Genomic DNA, 23,083 nt, shown 5'->3' with positions numbered 1-23,083 from the left:
TATTCATAAAATTTTTGTGTCCATGCATTTTAATAACAAACAAGCGATTTTTATTTAAACGTCAAATGTTGTTTAATAAATGATATCATTATGATATCAACTCTGTTTAATGCCTCCCCTTAATAAATTACATCATCACAAAGGTTTTTATTTGAACGTTTGGCTGCTTTGCAACCTAATTTATTGGAAATGAAGAAGTTTAAAGCAGTTCATTTATCTTGGTTTTTCCCACGTCTACTCTGAGACCCTTTGCTTCAGATTGAACCGAAGGGTTTCAGAATAAACATGGGCAAAACCAAGATACCATGCAGCCAGCATGATGCTCATAAAATAAATTACCAAATGTAAGTATCCTTGTGGTGTATGTAACAATTCCATCCACTGCTCTTCCTGCAAGACCTAGATACAAAAAGCATGCTCCGGTATCGAGATATGGCTGAAAATCAGAACTTCACTTGCAGGATGTGTTTGAGATCGCTCTCCATTGCCACTATTCAGGATATTGAGCAGGTAGAGTTGCAGGGAGAGAACCTTAAAGTAGTTGAAACTTTTTACTATCTTACTGATGTGTCTGGTGAGAGGTGGCTGTTGTGCTGCTACAACTGCCAGAATCCATTCTGTATGGAAGAAATTTAGAAAGCTTCTTTCAATTTTCATTTACAGAAGCATTTCCTTACACAGTAGAGGCTATGCTTATAACACCTGTGTCAGAAGCATTGTACTGTGCGCCAGTGATACTTGGCCTGTTATAAACTAACTCACGGCCAAGAAGAATCATTAACTGTGATGTCACTGGAGTCTGTTCAAAAGATTGAGCTGAGAAGAGATGAAGTGATGACATCAAGCAGGACTTGAAACATCAAAGCTTAACAAAAGCATTAGAAGTGGATCAAATCCAGTTGAGAGAAGCCATTTAACCAAGTAAACAACCGAAATATTCAAACCTCAAACTCTGGGAACAAATGACAAATGTGGAGGAGTAGTAGTAGTAGTAGTAGTAGTAGTAGTAGTAGTAGTAGTAGTAGTATTTAAAAAAGTTTCTATTTTAATAAATTACAGAGTTTTTCAAACAAAATTGAATGCTTTAATTTTAATAAATTGCATAAAAATGTATTAAAAATAGTGTTTCTATTGCTGCAATTAAATAGCATGAGGATATAAGTACATTTTTGAATTAGCATAAAAGCTACTTATTTTCTCATCAGAATGTGTCAAAAAAAATGAAGTAGGGCACTGAACTGAAATTGTAATTATTGTGCTTCATGGATAATATCGATCCTGATTTTTTTTTTTTTTTTTCAAACATGTCTGCTTATGATTAGAACATTTATTCTAATTGAATTTTGTATGAATAAAAAAAAAAGAAAAAACAAAGCATTCTTCATTGGTGTTTGCATTTATTCATATTTATATAAAATCAAGCAGAAGTTTTTAAGAAGGGAAACAGTGTATAGAAAAAAAAAAGGAAACGTTTTATTATCAAAATAGATTTGCTTTCTCAATTTCTCTAAATACTTGAAATGGATTTGTCCACCATTTTTTTTTTAAACTTAACTTTCCTGTGATAGGACACACACATGCATGTATGTATATGTGTGTGTGTTTGTGTGTGTGTGTATGTATATATATATATATATATATATATATATATATATATATATACACACACACACACATATACTAGCAGGGTGCTGGATATTACTTGGTCGTAAAATACACTTAAATATATTTTGATTAATGCCGCTTTCATATTTATTATATTGGACCCACTATATAGTAATAATTTAAAAAAAAAAAGAAAAAAAAAGACTCTTGTGCCACCAGCGACAACCAAAACGTTTAGCTTAAGATTTACTTTTTCCTTAGACATTAATGCCTGAGCTATGAGACATGTTTGCTGCAAAGCTAAAAATTAAAAAAGAACCAATACCTATTACATTACACATGCATATTCATAATACCGTCGTTCGACCTTCACCTGGCAAATTCCATTTTTGTAATTCTCACTTTTGCTCCGATTTCCCCCGGCTAAAACCCAAATATAAAGTTTCACATGTGTTCGAATATCCTATATATTAAGTTTCATGTCTGTACACCAAAAACTGACAGGAGTTTGGTAGGCAAAATTTTTTAAATATATATATGCATACATAATATATATAGAAAGAGATAACCTTTTTACACAAATATTACACAAGTATAAATCATGTAGAATATTTGCATGAATCTAATTAAATGTAATACTTAACTAAAGATGATCATCCCGTAAGAAAACTGAAAAAAACTAATAGGAAATTAATTAAAATGAATGTTTTAAATAATATGCAAATTAACTAGATCTTTTCGTTTTTTTTTGTTTTTTTGTATTACATTTTCACCCCAAACAAGGCACATTGCCACTTTGATGTAGGGGGCTACTATCAGGAACATAAGCTACAGGAGGACTATGTAGGGAGTTGGGCTGCAAGATGTCGGTTCATATTAGACTTTAACTTCTGCATGTCAGTACAGTTGGGGAAGCAGGGACCTGGAAGGGAATTCCAAAGTCTACCAGTTCTGGCAAAGAAACTACTAGAGTAGAAAGCTCTCTTACATCTAGGGATCTCTACTGTTTAGAGGTGGGATTTAGCTGCTGGTCGGGTTTGTCGGGGATATTTACGTTGAGGGGATACAAGTGCTTGCAGTTTGTCGGAGCATTCACCATTAAAATACTTGTAGAACAGGCAGAGGGATGCAACATTTCGTCAATGGGGCAGAGGCTGCAGCTTAGATGACAGTCCAGAACCTATCAGATTCACGACTCTCTTCTGAACATTGTGTAGGAGCGAGAGACTAGTAGCAGATGCACCAGCCCAAATATGACAACAATACTCCATACATGGGTGAATGGTGGCCTTATAGAGATATAGGATACTTTTGGGCGTTAATAGCTTTCTAGCACGGTAGAGAGAGCCTACCTTTTTCGCAGCAGCCCTAGCAATGCTCTAAATGTAATTGTTCAAACTCATGTTTCCTGTGAACGTTAGGCCAAGAAGTTTAAAAGTACTTTCAGATAATGAGTCTTTGGCCATAGCTATTGGTGGTAGAGAAGGTTTCTTGTAATTATTGAAGGAAACAAGTTTAGTCTTGGCAGCATTGAATGTGACCATCCATTTTTGTCCCCATTCCACTACAGATTGGAGGTCATCCTCTAGTGTTTCTGCCATTTCCTCAGATATGTGTTCATTTGTTTTCCTGTCGTGCCTGTTATAGAGCGTGGTGTCATCAGCATATATACCCATCTCGGAGACAATTTTGTTAGGAAGGTCATTTATGAATATTAGGAATAATAAAGATCCAAGGATAGACCCCTGAGGCACTCCCACATTTATATCATATTGTTTAGATGTACAATTGTCAAGGACAACCTGGATTTTTCTCTTCTCTAAGAAGGATTTAATTATGTTAAGTATTCGTCCAGTAATACCGTATGATCTGATTTTCTTGAGAAGACCTTCATGTCATACCCTGTCAAAAGCCGCTCTACCCTCCCCTGCTTTAATCCCACGATCCATATATAACAAAGTTGTATTTTCTTTTTACATAAAGGGTTTTCATATGAATATCAATACGCAAAAAAAAAAAAAAAAAAAATTATATTCTTTATTATAGAGTGAAGAATCTTTCTTTTTTTCCAAATATTTTTTTGTTGAACATGAATCCATTTGAATGTTTTGATATGCCTGACCATATTTGATTTAAAAATGCCATCACCTGTAGCTTGTCACATTATTAAACTGTTTATTTTGGGTGCTGCTGTCACTTGTTTCCATGTTGAACTTTTGTTATTTCAGATCCGTACTGATTTGATATTACATTGGCTGAAACATGAAAAATAATGCCTGGGAGGAAATAAAATACAAATTATCAATCTTCATCTAAAAAGTTCTAAAAGATATTTTTCATTCTCACGTTGCAAAAAATACTAAAACAACAACAAAAAACGTAATATAAAAAGAAAATATCTTCTGTAAAATATTACTAGTTCCACTGCAGGTAAAAATACTAAGTTAAGATTGTTTTGCAAATTTTAAAGGTTTAATTTATCAGACTACTATTCTCATCTTGTTTGTTTTGAAAAGATGAACCTGAAAAACGTTGGAGTATACAATGGCCAAAATGCATAAATAATAACTAAGATGAGAATAGTAGTTTGAATACTGTTAATAAATTTATAAAAATAAAAAAACAAGCAGGAAATACTGTACTTTACACAAATTCAGTGAACGCAAATTATTTGTGAAATCTTAACATTTCTCAGTCGAAGCTTAATATCTGTGAAATTGTGATTTTTATTTGAGTTGCATTTTTTTTCTTTTTCTCTTATTTGTTTGCAGTGGAAATTATTAAAATTTAAAAAGTAGAAAAAATATTTTGTTCATTTTCCAAATCTTTTCAGGTTCCTGTATTTATTCATTTGTTTTAATTTTAATGTCTGTTTTTTTGTTTTTTTTCATTTTCTTAGGTTTCAATGCTTTTGGAGATGTCCTCCAACCACAAATGAAAACTCCACAGAAGAAAGAACCTGTTAAATTAATCCAAGGAGATCTGGATCTAAGTCTTGCTCAGATGGCCGCTAACCTGAATATCAATGGACCTGCCAGCCAAGTGAAAAAGTATTTTTTGTTTTTTCTATCATTCACAACTAGCAATACATGTGAAAATTGAAATGTCTTAAAATATCTCAATAATGACAGACATAGAATCTTTTTAAATTTTTCAAATCCAATTAAAATTGAGGAAGTTTATGACTATTTTAGCGCCTCACATGTTTGAATATTTTTCCCTCTTTAAGACCATATGTATTTTGTCGCATTTTTTACATTACTTTTTCAATAAAAATGTTATATCTTTGTTAAAACATGAGATTAAGCAATGACATTTGCCATATAAGTGTATTTTTGTGCTAGGAATTAGAATATGCTACTGAAAATCTCCAGAAATTCATGGTTTCCAAATGATCTGCAGTAAATGCACATATGCTGCAATTCTTAAAAAATGCCATGTATCCATTAGAAAAGAAAAAAAGTGAAAGAACTCAAAGCTGAATTGTAATGCATTTTATGTACAAAAAACTGAAATCTAAATCTAGGATTGTTTAAAAATGAATATATTGCAATATTTCTATGGTATTATTGTAGATTAATAACGTCTATTACACCCACCCCCACCCCCCAACGACCACCTCTGTAAAATATGTGATTCTACCTTAGTAGACAATTACGTGTGAACACCTTGAAAAACTTTAATGAAAGATAAACAAAAATTATTTTAGAATTTCATGTGAAATGATTCTCCATTTTGGGCCAATTTACACATTTTAGGGCAGTTAACTAATTTTTTTTATAGGAGATAAATCCTGGGCATTTTGTTTTTCTAAAGTTTGCTAAAGCTAAAAATAAAATATTTCAATATATCATGAGTCAAATTTGATTTCAGGGTAAAAAATTTTAACTTTTTCCATTGACTACTTCTTTATGTTAATTGGAAATGACTAGTGTTTTTTGCCACTGTCTGTTATGTTGTTTTTTGTTAAATTGGTTCATTAGTTTTTCACAAATTTTTGCATGAAGTTATAATTATGAGTGCAGAAAAACTGACAGTCGATGTTTTAAAGGAAAATTTTGTTAATCCCACACATTCTAATTGTTTATTTACTGTTAATACATACTTCAATATAAATTGTCTGCATAGTTAATATCAACCCTTTGGATTGAACTGCATGGAGAGCAAGTGTGAGATGTTGCCCATTTTAGCATTTCGGACACTCATAGCATCTTCGATACCAAAACAAGTTAATGAGTCATGATTGCATTTTTACAAAAAAATTGAAACATTTGATTATGATTTACTGTAATGCTTAACCGGCTACTATTTTTATTTATTTATTTTTTTTACAAAGGAGTCAATGGAGGCCACTCGGGGATAAGAGTTATTGAGTGTACAGTAGTCAATGGGACAATATGATAGTCATCATTTGTAGTGGAAATTTGGTAAATTGGATTACTTAAGGAGACAGCTCATCAAGAACTTGTTTACGTTGGACCATATTGTAGTCAGCTAGAAAGCAGGGAAATGGAAGAATGTTCAATAGGCGTGCAGTTCTAAGAAAAAATACCATAATCCTTAACCAACATCTTATTAAACACTGCATTTGTCATTGTTTTTCTCGAGAATAAAATTTCCCTTTATACTTCTATCTATACTAGTAATGTTTAATAAGATGTCTTTTTTTTTCTTTTTTCAACTGTTCTACTTTAGAATGAAAAGTTTTTCTTTTATAGGAATTATCTCATACTTATGTAGAAGTTAAGGTGAGAATTAAAGCTACATGTTTGTGCAAATTTTGAGAATTTAAACTGAAAAATCTTTTCTAAACCTATAACTAACTTCAGTCATGTAAACTGTATTTTCTATTTTCGCTACAACAGTTAATATTTTTTTCTTTATATTGATTGCTTTCAAGCATTTGGAATTTGGCTGCCTTGCATTTATTGAAGCCATCAAGGCTATCTCAGTATTATGAACGATACTTATGTCGGTATCCCTGCTAGTTATAAAGCAAAATAGTTTTTAGTATAATTTAATATATAAAGCCAGTCTCTTTATTGGTTACTTTCTTCCTACAAAGTCGATATATTATTTTGGTTTCTCAGTTTTTTCTTGTGAAGAAAAAAATAGTCGAAGTATGTTAAGAATAAAAAAAATAGTCGAAGTATGTTAAGAATAAAAAAAATAGTCGAAGTATGTTAAGAATAAAAAAAATAGTCGAAGTATGTTAAGAATAAAAAAAATAGTCAAAGTATGTTAAGAATAAAAAAAATAGTCGAAGTATGTTAAGAATAAAAAAAATAGTTGAAGTATGTTAAGAATAAAAAAAATAGTCGAAGTATGTTAAGAATAAAAAAAATAGTTGAAGTATGTTAAGAATAAAAAAAATAGTCGAAGTATGTTAAGAATAAAAAAAATAGTTGAAGTATGTTAAGAATAAAAAAAATAGTTGAAGTATGTTAAGAATAAAAAAAATAGTCGAAGTATGTTAAGAATAAAAAAAATAGTTGAAGTATGTTAAGAATAAAAAAAATAGTCGAAGTATGTTAAGAATAAAAAAAATAGTCGAAGTATGTTAAGAATAAAAAAAATAGTCGAAGTATGTTAAGAATAAAAAAAATAGTCGAAGTATGTTAAGAATAAAAAAAATAGTTGAAGTATGTTAAGAATAAAAAAAATAGTCGAAGTATGTTAAGAATAAAAAAAATAGTCGAAGTATGTTAAGAATAAAAAAAATAGTCGAAGTATGTTAAGAATAAAAAAAATAGTCGAAGTATGTTAATAATAAAAAAAATAGTTGAAGTATGTTAAGAATAAAAAAAATAGTCAAAGTATGTTAAGAATAAAAAAAATAGTCGAAGTATGTTAAGAATAAAAAAAATAGTTGAAGTATGTTAAGAATAAAAAAAATAGTTGAAGTATGTTAAGAATAAAAAAAATAGTCGAAGTATGTTAAGAATAAAAAAAATAGTTGAAGTATGTTAAGAATAAAAAAAATAGTTGAAGTATGTTAAGAATAAAAAAAATAGTTGAAGTATGTTAAGAATAAAAAAAATAGTCGAAGTATGTTAAGAATAAAAAAAATAGTCGAAGTATGTTAAGAATAAAAAAAATAGTTGAAGTATGTTAAGAATAAAAAAAATAGTTGAAGTATGTTAAGAATAAAAAAAATAGTCGAAGTATGTTAAGAATAAAAAAAATAGTCGAAGTATGTTAAGAATAAAAAAAATAGTTGAAGTATGTTAAGAATAAAAAAAATAGTTGAAGTATGTTAAGAATAAAAAAAATAGTCGAAGTATGTTAAGAATAAAAAAAATAGTCGAAGTATGTTAAGAATAAAAAAAATAGTTGAAGTATGTTAAGAATAAAAAAAATAGTCGAAGTATGTTAAGAATAAAAAAAATAGTCGAAGTATGTTAAGAATAAAAAAAATAGTTGAAGTATGTTAAGAATAAAAAAAATAGTCGAAGTATGTTAAGAATAAAAAAAATAGTCGAAGTATGTTAAGAATAAAAAAAATAGTTGAAGTATGTTAAGAATAAAAAAAATAGTTGAAGTATGTTAAGAATAAAAAAAATAGTCGAAGTATGTTAAGAATAAAAAAAATAGTCGAAGTATGTTAAGAATAAAAAAAATAGTCGAAGTATGTTAAGAATAAAAAAAATAGTTGAAGTATGTTAAGAATAAAAAAAATAGTCGAAGTATGTTAAGAATAAAAAAAATAGTTGAAGTATGTTAAGAATAAAAAAAATAGTCGAAGTATGTTAAGAATAAAAAAAATAGTTGAAGTATGTTAAGAATAAAAAAAATAGTTGAAGTATGTTAAGAATAAAAAAAATAGTCGAAGTATGTTAAGAATAAAAAAAATAGTCGAAGTATGTTAAGAATAAAAAAAATAGTTGAAGTATGTTAAGAATAAAAAAAATAGTTGAAGTATGTTAAGAATAAAAAAAATAGTCGAAGTATGTTAAGAATAAAAAAAATAGTTGAAGTATGTTAAGAATAAAAAAAATAGTTGAAGTATGTTAAGAATAAAAAAAATAGTTGAAGTATGTTAAGAATAAAAAAAATAGTCGAAGTATGTTAAGAATAAAAAAAATAGTCGAAGTATGTTAAGAATAAAAAAAATAGTTGAAGTATGTTAAGAATAAAAAAAATAGTTGAAGTATGTTAAGAATAAAAAAAATAGTCGAAGTATGTTAAGAATAAAAAAAATAGTCGAAGTATGTTAAGAATAAAAAAAATAGTTGAAGTATGTTAAGAATAAAAAAAATAGTTGAAGTATGTTAAGAATAAAAAAAATAGTCGAAGTATGTTAAGAATAAAAAAAATAGTTGAAGTATGTTAAGAATAAAAAAAATAGTCGAAGTATGTTAAGAATAAAAAAAATAGTCGAAGTATGTTAAGAATAAAAAAAATAGTTGAAGTATGTTAAGAATAAAAAAAATAGTCGAAGTATGTTAAGAATAAAAAAAATAGTTGAAGTATGTTAAGAATAAAAAAAATAGTTGAAGTATGTTAAGAATAAAAAAAATAGTCGAAGTATGTTAAGAATAAAAAAAATAGTTGAAGTATGTTAAGAATAAAAAAAATAGTTGAAGTATGTTAAGAATAAAAAAAATAGTCGAAGTATGTTAAGAATAAAAAAAATAGTCGAAGTATGTTAAGAATAAAAAAAATAGTTGAAGTATGTTAAGAATAAAAAAAATAGTCGAAGTATGTTAAGAATAAAAAAAATAGTTGAAGTATGTTAAGAATAAAAAAAATAGTTGAAGTATGTTAAGAATAAAAAAAATAGTCGAAGTATGTTAAGAATAAAAAAAATAGTTGAAGTATGTTAAGAATAAAAAAAATAGTTGAAGTATGTTAAGAATAAAAAAAATAGTCGAAGTATGTTAAGAATAAAAAAAATAGTCGAAGTATGTTAAGAATAAAAAAAATAGTTGAAGTATGTTAAGAATAAAAAAAATAGTTGAAGTATGTTAAGAATAAAAAAAATAGTCGAAGTATGTTAAGAATAAAAAAAATAGTTGAAGTATGTTAAGAATAAAAAAAATAGTTGAAGTATGTTAAGAATAAAAAAAATAGTCGAAGTATGTTAAGAATAAAAAAAATAGTTGAAGTATGTTAAGAATAAAAAAAATAGTTGAAGTATGTTAAGAATAAAAAAAATAGTCGAAGTATGTTAAGAATAAAAAAAATAGTCGAAGTATGTTAAGAATAAAAAAAATAGTCGAAGTATGTTAAGAATAAAAAAAATAGTCGAAGTATGTTAAGAATAAAAAAAATAGTCGAAGTATGTTAAGAATAAAAAAAATAGTTGAAGTATGTTAAGAATAAAAAAAATAGTCGAAGTATGTTAAGAATAAAAAAATAGTCGAAGTATGTTAAGAATAAAAAAAATAGTTGAAGTATGTTAAGAATAAAAAAAATAGTCGAAGTATGTTAAGAATAAAAAAAATAGTCGAAGTATGTTAAGAATAAAAAAAATAGTCGAAGTATGTTAAGAATAAAAAAAATAGTTGAAGTATGTTAAGAATAAAAAAAATAGTTGAAGTATGTTAAGAATAAAAAAAATAGTCGAAGTATGTTAAGAATAAAAAAAATAGTCGAAGTATGTTAAGAATAAAAAAAATAGTCGAAGTATGTTAAGAATAAAAAAAATAGTTGAAGTATGTTAAGAATAAAAAAAATAGTTGAAGTATGTTAAGAATAAAAAAAATAGTCGAAGTATGTTAAGAATAAAAAAAATAGTCGAAGTATGTTAAGAATAAAAAAAATAGTCGAAGTATGTTAAGAATAAAAAAAATAGTCGAAGTATGTTAAGAATAAAAAAAATAGTTGAAGTATGTTAAGAATAAAAAAAATAGTTGAAGTATGTTAAGAATAAAAAAATAGTTGAAGTATGTTAAGAATAAAAAAAATAGTCGAAGTATGTTAAGAATAAAAAAAATAGTCGAAGTATGTTAAGAATAAAAAAAATAGTCGAAGTATGTTAAGAATAAAAAAAATAGTCGAAGTATGTTAAGAATAAAAAAAATAGTTGAAGTATGTTAAGAATAAAAAAAATAGTTGAAGTATGTTAAGAATAAAAAAAATAGTTGAAGTATGTTAAGAATAAAAAAAATAGTTGAAGTATGTTAAGAATAAAAAAAATAGTCGAAGTATGTTAAGAATAAAAAAAATAGTCGAAGTATGTTAAGAATAAAAAAAATAGTTGAAGTATGTTAAGAATAAAAAAAATAGTTGAAGTATGTTAAGAATAAAAAAAATAGTCGAAGTATGTTAAGAATAAAAAAAATAGTCGAAGTATGTTAAGAATAAAAAAAATAGTCGAAGTATGTTAAGAATAAAAAAAATAGTTGAAGTATGTTAAGAATAAAAAAAATAGTCAAAGTATGTTAAGAATAAAAAAAATAGTCAAAGTATGTTAAGAATAAAAAAAATAGTCGAAGTATGTTAAGAATAAAAAAAATAGTCGAAGTATGTTAAGAATAAAATGTAGTTTGATTTAATTCCTTCCAGGAAATACTTTTCCTGATTCAGAAGGAAAAAAGGGGGGTCATAACTCTGTATTTGTCCGTTAAGAACAAAAGTTTATAAAAAAAAATAAAAATAAAACTGCAAATAAATACATTACTAGGCAATGCCGGGTAAGAACAGCTAGTTTTGATTATTTTCTATTTAATGAGAAAGTTCATTCTTGTTTAGATCTGACAAAATGATAATTTTAAAATCCGGTTTGGAAATACTTGGTTAAAGCTGTTTGTTTTTCTTTCTCCTTTTGTTAGGCTAGAATTAAATTTGTTGTTTATTAACTTTCTCCTTTTTCCTCCCCAGGACAGAGCATCAATGGCAACCAAAAGGTGAACATAAGAAGACGGGTGGTGCTAATTGGGCAGCACCAGTTTTGTCGTCTTCTACTACTTGGGTAGGTAAAAAAAACTCTTGGATGATTTATGCATACACACAGATGTTCACCATATTTGCCACAGTGAAATGTTTTGTCTGAAAACACCTCTTCATGTAACATCTAATATGTAAAAAGTTATCTTGCCAGATTTTCAAAGTCTGACCTAAATAGTGTTTTAGCCGACAAATTAAATTCTGCTTCTGACCAGCTCATTTTTATTTGTAATTGTTGTAACATGTTATTACCTACAATTTATTTCAACAATTGCGAAAAAGAACCAGTTTTAAATAATCACTTGAAAATAAAAATCAAGGAAGATAACTCGTTTTAAATGTAGTATAATAGGTGTTGTCTACCTTAGTTTAAAAACTAACATGATTTCACTGCATCCCAGTGAAAAGTACAGACATGTACAGTTAGTAAATACAATAAAGAAAACTAAGTTTTTTTTTTTAAATCAAAAACTCGTACAACTCTTCAAATTTCACACCTACCAACACAACACTCAGTGGTTTGATCCAGTTTAGTTCAACCTGTGATTAGCACTGACTTCTCTCGACAATTACAACTAAGTGTGATTGTTCGATTGGCTTTAACAAACATCTATTTGTTCTTCTTGCTGACAGACATTTAAAAAAAAACAAAAACTGACTCACAGAATTGTGGCACACGTTCTTTCTAGCAACGTTTTTGTTTTTACTTTACATAACGTGTGACAGACTTTAAACTATGTTACACTGTGCATTATGTGATGTAGTTGTTTCTGATCATTATTGTTGTTAGTCAAACTTCTGCATAGAACTTGCGAAAATCGTGCCTCAGTATTGCATGAATTATCACTAAAGCAAAAAGTTTTTTTTTTATTTATCACATTCATATTACCAGTATAACAACTCACTGTTATTTAAATTAATAATAGGAAAGCAAAGAGTCCAGCACAGCTCTTTGTTTAAAAATAGTCATGCTAATTAGACATACAGTTTTGTGTTATTCATTTGTAATTTTATTGTCCTATTTTCTTAAATATATACAACAATTGATTGAAGTGATTTAATAAAAAAAGATAAATTATGGCAACTTTTATTAAATTATTAGGATCGTTAATTTTCAGTGGATGTGATTTAAATGAAAATTGTTTTTTAAAATTACAATAGATTCAATATATTAAAGATATGTAATGTAAGTTATACATTGAAAAAATGCTTAGAGTTAGATTAATATTTTGCTTGCTTGAAAGAACAATCTTCAGAAAACTATTAAAGACCAAATCTTAAGATTATAAAACGTAAAATACTATCCCCCTCCCCCAACTTGATATATAAAAATTTACTCCTTTTTTTTTTAAATCTCAAGTTAACTGTAAAGACAATAAACCAACCAATCATATTTTTTGTAACTGAAAAACATTTCAATATTTAAAAAAAAAAAAAAAAAAAAAAAAAAAAAAACAGATGCAAGGTGTGATAAAATTTCATAGGATCCATAAAATTTTCCACAGACCTAATAAAATCTAATGCAGAAGTCACAGGACATTAAATTAAGAAGAATCACTTCTGATTACGTTAAAATCCTATATATGAAACTGAAACCCATCTTAAAAATTGAACAGAAATGTTTTTTTAAGAATCTAATTGTTCAATTATTATCGTAATCTGAAGTTGATTTTAAAAAAATTAAAATTAATGAGGAATCAGAAAGTGATGAAATCATTGATAACTGATAATACTGCAGATTATTTTCCATTAAATTTACATAGAAATTCATGCATTTTTAAGTAAAGTTTACATTTAATTAATTTTTTTTAATAAATCACTGAAGTCTAATGAACTGATTTTATTGTCAGTTGAGTGATGAAAAATATTATGAGAGTATATAAAACGATGATTTTGAAGTTTGTCTAAAAGCAATATTTGGGAGATGTGTGTATTGTGCCAAAAGGATGGAAAAAAGAGACGAAGACCTGGCAAGAGATAGGTTAGATTAGAAGTTAATTTCTAAAAGACATTCAACATATGTTCACATGTTAAACCAAATATGATAAAGAAATTCTCAGGAATATCAAAACTAGAGATGAATTTATATTAAACACATAACAATCTGACTCCCTTCCTTGTTTAAAATTAAGGAGTATTTGAAAAATAAACAATCTGAAAATATGGTATTTAAAAAATTAATCTTTCAAATAATTTCTTATATATCTGCGAAATATTTTGTCTTGAAATTTTTTTATCAATATAAATCTTTTTTTTAATCAATATAAATCTATTTTTTTATCAATATAAATCTATTTTTTTATCAATATAAATCTATTTTTTTATCAATATAAATCTATTTTTTTATCAATATAAATCTATTTTTTTATCAATATAAATCCATTTTTTTTCTTGAATTGAAAATATTTCAAGCATTACATTTACCAACTTTTCTGACCTAAAAAAAAAAGTTTTTTTTTCCTTTCCTTCTGAAAAGTGCAATCATGTTATGCAAAGTCAAAAACAACTTTACTGCACAATAAAAGCAAACTAAACACCATGACTAAATAAGATATAAAAATTTGAAGCATAAAAAACTTTTTCCAAAATTACTGCATTCGATATTAAATAACCCAAAAAGGGTTATGGCATAAAACAACCAACTAAACATTTACTAACAAAAAAGATGACTATAGAGAGCATATTTGCTAGTATATATATATATATATATATATATATATATATATATATATATATATATATATATTTACATAAGATAAAAGGAGGGTGAAAATTTTGTGAAATTTTAACAATAGCTGTTAGACATCGATTAATAAATAATCTCCAATTTTCCTATTCAAAGATTAAAACCATGATATAATGATACTAAACCTTATGTCTAAAATCCTTATTCCAATTTTGATCAAAATCCGTTACATAATTTGGATTCGAAAAAATGTCTAAAACTTGAAGGTCTTAATAAAAAATTAAAATTTAGGAAATCTTTGTTAATTAGTGTTTAATGACTATGAATCAAATTTAATGCAAATCTGAAATAACTTGAATGTTCAAATGGAAGATTGTGGCCTTCTTGTGCTTCTAAAACTCTTTAATCTGTACCAAAGAAACTGAAATTTGAGGAATATTATAAAAAAAAAAATCTAATACCTTATGTGAAAATTTCACAAAAATCAGAAGTATCTTAATTTATCCCACCCATCCCTCTTTAACTTCCTTTGAGATGAAATTAAACTAAATATAGCCCATCTTTTACATTTTTCAAAATTCATGATGATCAGTTAATTAGTGTGAATCCTGTACATACAAATATATAAACACACACACACATCAAACCTGTTTTGTCACTTTTTCAAGTTGATTCTTGATAAAGTGTTCATAACAGTTAAACAAAACATTGAGATGGACTCTTGAAGTTTTAAATCTCCCTCTTTTATTTTTATCTCATACTGTCAAATTTATTTTAGCCTTTGTCATACGTAACTTTATAAAAATACAAATCAGAATCGGTCAACCCACCTTACAACATAACATAGTAAAAGTAAGTTGACTAGTTCTGATTAATTTGAAATTTTCGAGAGAATTATTTTATAATTTTTTTGTTAAACTGATTCAAATTCTTTTAAAAGCTTCCCTCCTCATATTATTTTATTTGAAAATTTGAAAAAACAAAAACAAAACGGGTGCACAGATTTGATTTATTTATTTTATTTTTTTTTCAGAGTATGAATCAGTCACCCCAGCAGCCCGTGGGTGTGTCCCCAACAGCTCAGTCTAGTGGTGGCCCACGTATGCCTAATGCTGGTTTATCAGGCACGGACTTATTTGGAGTCCAGCCCCCAACAAATTCTCAAGGCCAACCTTCATCCCAATCACAACCAAATGATCCATTTGGTGCTTTGTGAACAATTTGAATCTTTTAGCTGAGTCAATTTGGGTGAGTACCATATAAACGCTATACTTCTATGAGGAGTATTTACTACTTCTATTGATGCTATACTTCTTCTGGGAGAAGTATTTTCATATAAAAAAGAATCTGTATTTTTTTTTTTTTTTTATTGATTTATAAAAACTTTTTAAATTCCTGATGAACCGCCCCCTTAAGTAATGACACTTTATCAAATCTCCAATACTAACGAATAATACAACACTACCCCATTGATTACTGTACACACAATAACCCTTATCCCCGAGTGGCTTCTGGGCCTTGATAAGTGGTGCCCTCCATGTTAAAAAAAAAAAAAGAGAGAGAGATAATTGTCAGCTGAGTTTTGCTAAAATTAGTGGTGAGTGATTGGTAAATTTATAGAAATGCTTGGAGTTGTGTAAGAATTAATGGCACATTTAATCGTAAAGTGGTAATATATCAGGAATCTGTACTGAATCGATTGCGTTTATGTCTTAAAAGTGTTGTTTAGATCACATTGTCATTCGGCAAAAGTCGTATTTATTCTTCCTCCTGTTATAGATCCATGTTTGGATTTTATTAATAACTGAACCCGTGTTTTGGTGTTGCCAGGGATTAACTATAAAAGAATGATTTAACTATAAAAAAATATCTCTAAAATATTTTAAGTTTTAGAGCAGGGGATACAAACAAAACTAACCCGACATTACAAACTGAAATTAAAACTTAGTATAGAGATAGTTTAAGTATTAGTTTGGGATAAAAAAGAAACAGTTTTGTTCATAATGTGTACATTGTTAAATAAAATTTGTTAACCGTCATTTATTGTTACTTTTATTTAGCCAAACACAGGAATTTTCTATCATGTTTTTTTAGGGTGCTGCTAAGATCAAAATTGATAAAACAAGCCCCTCCTCTGAAAAACAAAACTGAAAAATTTGAAATAGTACCTCCCTTCCCCATTTGTATTTAAAACAAACAAAAAATTAATGGATGAATAACAAAAATGCCACCATTCCAATTTTCCCATTCCAAAATTGAGAAAAACCATTTGGTTATCATTTTATGTTGAATTAATATCAGAAAGTGATCTGACACCTCAAAATGTAAAATATTTATTTTTGTTCATTTTTCTGCAGATAGCATCTCAGCCTCTTTGCATTTGGGGAGTGGAAGTTTCATAACAGTAAAAAAAATTAATAGTGACTGCGCATGTCTAGAATTCCTTTCAGGGGAAGTGACGTTTCCCATGTGCACGTACATGTGTGTACGTTAGCGTGTGTGTGTATGCACATGAATGTGAGTGTATATATGTGAACGTAAATATATGTACGTTTATGTGCGTGCGTACATGTGAGGAAAAAAACATGTTCGAACATACTATGTAGGAAGTTGAGCAGCAAAATGTCTGTTTACTTTACACTTGAACTTCTGCATATATATATATATATATATATATATATATATATATATATATCAAGTTGATTTTTAAGATAGCATAGATTCGACAATGCTATTCTCTTCACCCCCTCTTCCCTGTATCTCGTATTCGTTAAAACGTTACAAAACCAATTATAGAACAAGAGTGGCGTTCTCAACAGTTAATTTAAAAAATTTTGAACGTTGAACTGAATTCTAAAGCAAAGAATTTTTTTTTTTTACATGGAAGTCATCACTTATCAAGGCCCGGAGGCTACTCGGGGATAAGGGTTATTGCGTGTACAGTAATGGGACAATATTGTAGTAATCGTTAGTAATGGAGATCTGATAAAGTGTCTTACTTAAGGGGCGGTTCAACAGGAATTTGTTTATGTTGGACTTGAAGATATCCAAGTTGTAGTCAGGTGGGAAACAGGCAAACGGAAAAGAGTTCCACAGGCGTGCATTTCTAAGAAAGAAGCTTTTTTCATAGAATCTGCGTTTTGATTTAGGCACAGATAAAGAGTGGGGAAAATTACTGACAGTGGTTTCAGCTAGACGGGTGTTTTTCGTTAAAGATTGGCGAGGGGGATCAAAGATTGGAGCTCAGACGAGCACTTGCCATGGAAATAACGATAAAACAAAGACAGGCTCGCAACGTTCCTTCTGTGGGAGGGAGGTTGCAGGGAAGAGAAAAGGGCATCCCCCACTAGGCTACGAAGTCTATTTTGTACTCTGTCAAGGCAGGATAGGCTGTTTTTAGCAGCTCCTGCCCAGATATGGCAGCAGTACTCCATCCTTGGACGTACTTGGCTTTTATATAGAAAGAGAATTGCATCAGCAATGAGATATCTTCTGGAGCGGTAGAAGGATCCTACCATTTTTCCAGCAACCTTGGCAACAGATTTGATGTACATGTTCCATTTCAGATCAGAAGTAAAGGTCAATCCCAGAAGCTTGTCAAAACATGGAGCCTCCCCTAGATGAGAGCCATCCATTTCAATTGATGCCAGATAGGGATCAGAGCGTTGATGATGTAAAGCTAGAAGCTTGGTTTTAGATGCATTAAAAATAACCAGCCACCTCTTCCCCCATTGTACCACACGCTCAAGATCAGAGGAGAGAGAATCAGAGAGAACTTTGTCATTTACGGCCTTTGATGTGTTACCATAGATGGTCGTGTCGTCAGCATAGATGTCAACGAATGATTTAAGTATCTGTTTTAGGAGATCATTGATGTAGATTAGGAAGAGAGTTGGGCCCAGGATGGACCCCTGAGGGACTCCAGCATTTATATTGCAGGCCTACGATTTTCCAGCATTAATACTGTGGGCTTCTGATTTTTGCCCATCAACCACTACTCTTATGAGCCTATCAGAGAGAAATGATTTAATGATTGAGAAGACATTTCTATCTTTAATAGTTTTGCATTGTAGACGAAGCTTTTAGCAGATAAGTTGTTTAATTGTGATATGTATTCTGTTTTATTATAAGCAAATGTTAATATTATTTATATTTATTTCAGTTTTTAATTTATATGTTTTTTTTATTTGTTTTATAGCATAACTAGATTCAACAATTCTATTTATTTTTAGTTGGTGAGAGGGGAATCTATCACCATACTTTCCCTTAAACACATCAGTTGGCTTATATTAAGTACATTACTTAATATTATATTAATATTAAACAATGCATTGTGGATGCGTTATCGGCAGCTCCCGTTACTCTCGCTTCTTCTAATTTGTCCCTCAGTCTCCATTTTCAATGAGTGATTTTTCTGACAAACGGAGAAGAAAAGACTGTATTCTAGGTTGGCAGTATTTTGCGTGAACAGCCGCCAGAGATGGAAAATTTCTGTTTCTATGTCTATCCTTGTGGTCATGTCACTAGTAAGGGTGCTGGAGGTAAACGTTTTAACTGGGCTGACATTATCCGCCTGATAGTCAGTGACCCGAACCTTGGATTAACCACTAAGGAGGCTGTCATATCAGCAGGTGCAAAGTACTGGGGCTGCTGTATTGCCATTTGGTGAATGGATTCTGGACCATGCAGTAGTCTCTGGTGGGGCTCTCGATGCCATATTAGTGGGTAATTGTTACGGCTTTACCTTATCATGTTCTACAAAAAAAAATTCTTCGTTACTTTTCTCTCTTAGTTTCCCCTCTCTGTCCTGCTTTAAGCAAGTCTGACAACCTAGTCCACAAACTCCAAATTTCCAAGGTGCAAAGTACTGGGGCTGCTGTATTGCCATTTGGTAGTTTCTGGTGGGGCTTCTTGATGCCATATTAGTGGTAAATTATGGCATTACCTTATGTGCAACAGAACAAAATATATTTCTTCGTTTTTTTTTTTCTCTGTTACTTTCCCTCTTTGCCCTGCTCTAAGCAAGTCTGTCGACCTATTCCACAAATCTCAAAACTCCATCATGAAAAGTTTCCAGAAAAAAATATGCAATTAAACCCAGATCTTCAACTTCCAACGTAGACCCTACTATGTCTCCTTCTCCAACATCAAAGGTTGAAACCCAATTACAGGAGACCAAACCAGACCTATTATTTCTAAGCAAAACTGGCGTTGGACCGACTATTACCTTAGAGTTTGTAATTGAAGGATACTCTAACTTAACATCCAAATCTGACCCTCAAGATCGCCATGAGCATAGAGTATGTGCCTACATTAAAGATGGCTTTCCATGTGATAGGGACATCTCCAGAGAAGACCCTAATTTACCCTATATGTGCTTCCAGGTTGCACTTGCTTGCACCATAGCATTTATATTTGCCCTCTATTGTGCCCACAACAGTGGAGTTACTATCTTTAAGAGTATATCTGAGAAAATTGACCACATCCTGTTTGCTCATCCTTCGGCTAACATTCATGTCTGTGGAGACTTCAATGTCCATAATGTGAAATGGTTGACCCACTCAAACAAGACAGATGATGAGGGGAGATTCTGTCACACACAATTTCTCTATTGCTTATGACCTCACTGAGATTGTTCACGAACCCACTCGTGTGCCCAATACTGACGGTCAGTATGCAAGTCTCTTAGACCTTTTCCTCACAACTTGCCCTGAGCTATGTTCATCTTCCATTCTGTCTCCACTGGGATCTTCTGACCACTCTGTCGTATCAGTTAAAATTAAAACAAAATGTAATAAGTCCTCAGGCATACCTCTCCATCAATACTCTATGGCTGACTAGGTTAGCTTCCGTACATTTATGTCAGATCTACCTCTATATTCCATGTTTAAAAAAAAGATGTGTCCTCTATAGTATCAGACCTGATGGAATGGTTAATTGTAGGAATAGACTGTTTCATACCCTCGAAAAAATTTTAGCAAAAACCTAGCTGCCAACCATGGTTCTCTCCAGAATGTGCTGCTGTCATTGCACACAGAAATCACTTTTTCCATTGCTTCCAACGTAACAGATGTACTGAGACTAAAGCCACTTTCAGGGCTGCCAACAACCTCTGTAAAAAATTAATAAAGGATGCGAGAGAGTTGTATGCTCAGTTTGTCAAGTCCAAAGTAACTGAGCAACGGCTTGGTTCCCACCAGTTTTGGCAAATAGCAAACAGGATTCTGAACAGAAGCGTGTGCTCTATCCCAACTATCTTCAATGAACCTGAGGTAATCTCGTCAGCATCTGACAAAGCCAAACTCTTTGCCAAGAATTTTGCAGCTAATTCTACCCTATACAACTAAAGCTGCCAACCCCTCCTGTATCAGAAAACATGCTATGTGACATAAAAATATCTGTACGTGATGTTGCCAAGCTAATCAAAAACCTTGATTCCAGTGAAGCAACTGGCCCTGACGGCATTCCAATTATAGTGCTGAAAAAGCTTCAACCAGAACTAGCTCTCATACTTACAAAGCTGTTTAAGCATTGTTTTAAGGAGAATTGCTTCCCAACACCCTGGAAAATCTCATCAGTATGCCCTGTATGCAATTCTCTACCTTTATAAGAACCAGGTACATCCAAGGATGGAGTATTGTTGCCACATCTGGGCAGGAGTTGCTAGAAAGATTTTATCCTGCCTTGGCAGAGTTCAAAATAGACTTCATAGCCTAGTGGGGAATGTCCTTTTCTCTTCCCTGCAACCTCTTTCTCACAGAAGAGACGTTGTGAGCCTCTCTGCTTTATTGTTATTTTCATGGCAAGTGCTCGTCTGAGCTCCAATCTATAGTACATTCTCTCACCAAACATTCATGAGAAACACTCGTCTAGCTCAAAATAATTTCGCCCACTCTTTATCTGTGCCATTTGTATTTGAAATATTATAACTCCTATTTCAAATGTATTCTTTGTCTTTCATTGAATAATAAAAATCTTTTGATTTGAAATTTAACCATTTCACGTCATAATTTTTTTAATTTATTGAATGACTAAAATTTGATGTATATAAAAATTTGATGTATATAAAAATTTGATGTATATAATCTCTTGCCTGCAAAAAATATTAGCATTCTCCAGTAGAGTCACCTCAGATGATTAGCAATAAACTCGCATCTTTTCAAAGAGAAGGTAAATCCTATGATGAAAAAATTCCCTGGTTGAGTTGCAGTAAATTGTTAAGAAGCCTTATTAATTGTTATAAAGCTCTGGCTGAAAGATATTGAGGTCTTTGTGTATGTAAGGTCTGCTGTCTTGGTTTGTCTCAGTTGATTTTGATGTTTTTTTTTAAGACATTTTGTGTTTCTAAAATAAGGAATAAATTTTTTAAATATATAAACACTTTGTACATGTATATATCATTTATAATGTTATTTTAAAAACTTTTTTATTTCAGGTCCAGAAATGGAAACTGTGTTTGAAACTGACTTGTGGCACAGGATTATTTGGTACCCTAATCTCTCACCCTAACCTCAGCTTCTTAAAATGAAGACAATGCAGACAAACACTCGTCCTCATCGCTCAGCTACGAGGAAATTTCAACAAAAAAAAAAAAAAATATGAAGCTTAGAAAAAAAAAAAAAAATGAAGCTTAGAAAAAAGAAAAAAATGAAGCTTAGAAAAAAAAATCTGAAAAGAAAGAAAAGATTGGATTTAATGGCAAAAACTGTTCAGAATTGTCGATCGCTCCAAAATAAAATCAAGCTGTACAGCGTTCAGTGAGGAAAAGAAATCACAACTTTAAGAATGAATGGGAAGGTGAATGCTTAATAGATGAAAGTTTCTAAAGAATAAAGATAATTACAGTTATGTTATCCTACCCCTACTCCATTGACATATTTTCTCTATCTTGCTTGTTTGGAATAAACAGTTAGATGTACAGAGAGCAATGTACGCCTACGTATGCATTAGAAAAAAGAATAAAGCTTATACGTCTGAATTTGTGGTTAGATGATGACTGTTTGAATTAAAGTTATAAAAATCCAACCTCACACACACACACACACATATATATATATATATATATATATATATATAATGCAACCTCACACACACACATATATATATATATATATATATATATATAATGCAGTAAAAAGGGAAGAAATATTCAAGAGTATGATATAAATGCAGAAAAAATTCTTTCATGTGAAATGGGGTTTATTCAATTTCCCTTTAATCTGCTTTCTTTCTTCACCACCAATATATTTGCTCTTTTTTCTCTTTCAGTCTATCTTTTCTTTCTTTCTTTCTTTCTCTTTCCTTTTCTTTGTGCTCTGACTTTCACTCTCTTTGGTCTTTTGTTGATTTTTGAATTGAATAAAGCTGATTTCACATAGGATTTTTTCAAATCATTATTTATATCACACGTATATGCATAGTTTCAAGAATGATGTTGATTTTGTCTTTTAACTTTTGTTCCTAGCTGAACAAGAAAAAAGACAAAAAAAACAAATCTGAATGAAAGGCAAGAATCATTTATTGTTTGAAAAAGGTTTGATTTGCTAACAAACCAAGCAGCAGCAATGACAGCGACCTGTTTGGTCCATCATCACCAGACATTATTATTATTATACAACATCATCAATCTTTCTTTCTTAGTCATTATTGGTTACATCTACTCTCTCTCTCTCTCACACATTTTTGTTTCCTCTCTTTTTTCTTTTATTTTCAAAGACAAATTCCAAACCGATTTAATAAGAGTTTTAATGGTATTAAATACACGACATACACCTGTTTCCTTTGTATGTGTGTATATATATATATATATATATATATATATATATATATATAATCACTCTGAGATTTGAGTATTAAAATTCTATTGTGCTATTTCAGTTTTGGTGAAGTATTTGTAATCAA

At 29.8% G+C, this 23,083-nt stretch overlaps 1 protein-coding gene across 45 annotated transcripts in view; it reads left to right on the top strand.

Moving 5' to 3' along the window:
* The window catches only part of LOC145291553 (phosphatidylinositol-binding clathrin assembly protein LAP-like), a 343,700-nt gene extending 321,540 nt beyond the window's left edge, over window positions 1-22,160 (top strand). For all 45 annotated transcript variants that reach the window (XM_080137599.1, XM_080137598.1, XM_080137615.1 and 42 more), the window contains 4 exons: window positions 4,505-4,655; window positions 11,431-11,521; window positions 15,216-15,430; window positions 21,618-22,160. In XM_080137599.1, the coding sequence (XP_079993725.1) occupies window positions 4,505-4,655; window positions 11,431-11,521; window positions 15,216-15,398 (425 nt within the window). In that variant the 3' untranslated portion in view covers window positions 15,399-15,430; window positions 21,618-22,160. The remainder of the gene's footprint in view (window positions 1-4,504; window positions 4,656-11,430; window positions 11,522-15,215; window positions 15,431-21,617) is intronic.
* The last annotated feature ends 923 nt before the right edge of the window (window positions 22,161-23,083 follow it).

This window comes from Euprymna scolopes, chromosome 12 (genome assembly GCF_053919585.1).
Source record: "Euprymna scolopes isolate OS-2025 chromosome 12, ASM5391958v1, whole genome shotgun sequence".
NCBI classification, from domain to species: domain Eukaryota; kingdom Metazoa; phylum Mollusca; class Cephalopoda; order Sepiida; family Sepiolidae; genus Euprymna; species Euprymna scolopes.
Note: the sequence above shows the minus strand (reverse complement) of the source record. Positions and strands in the feature narration are given on the sequence as shown.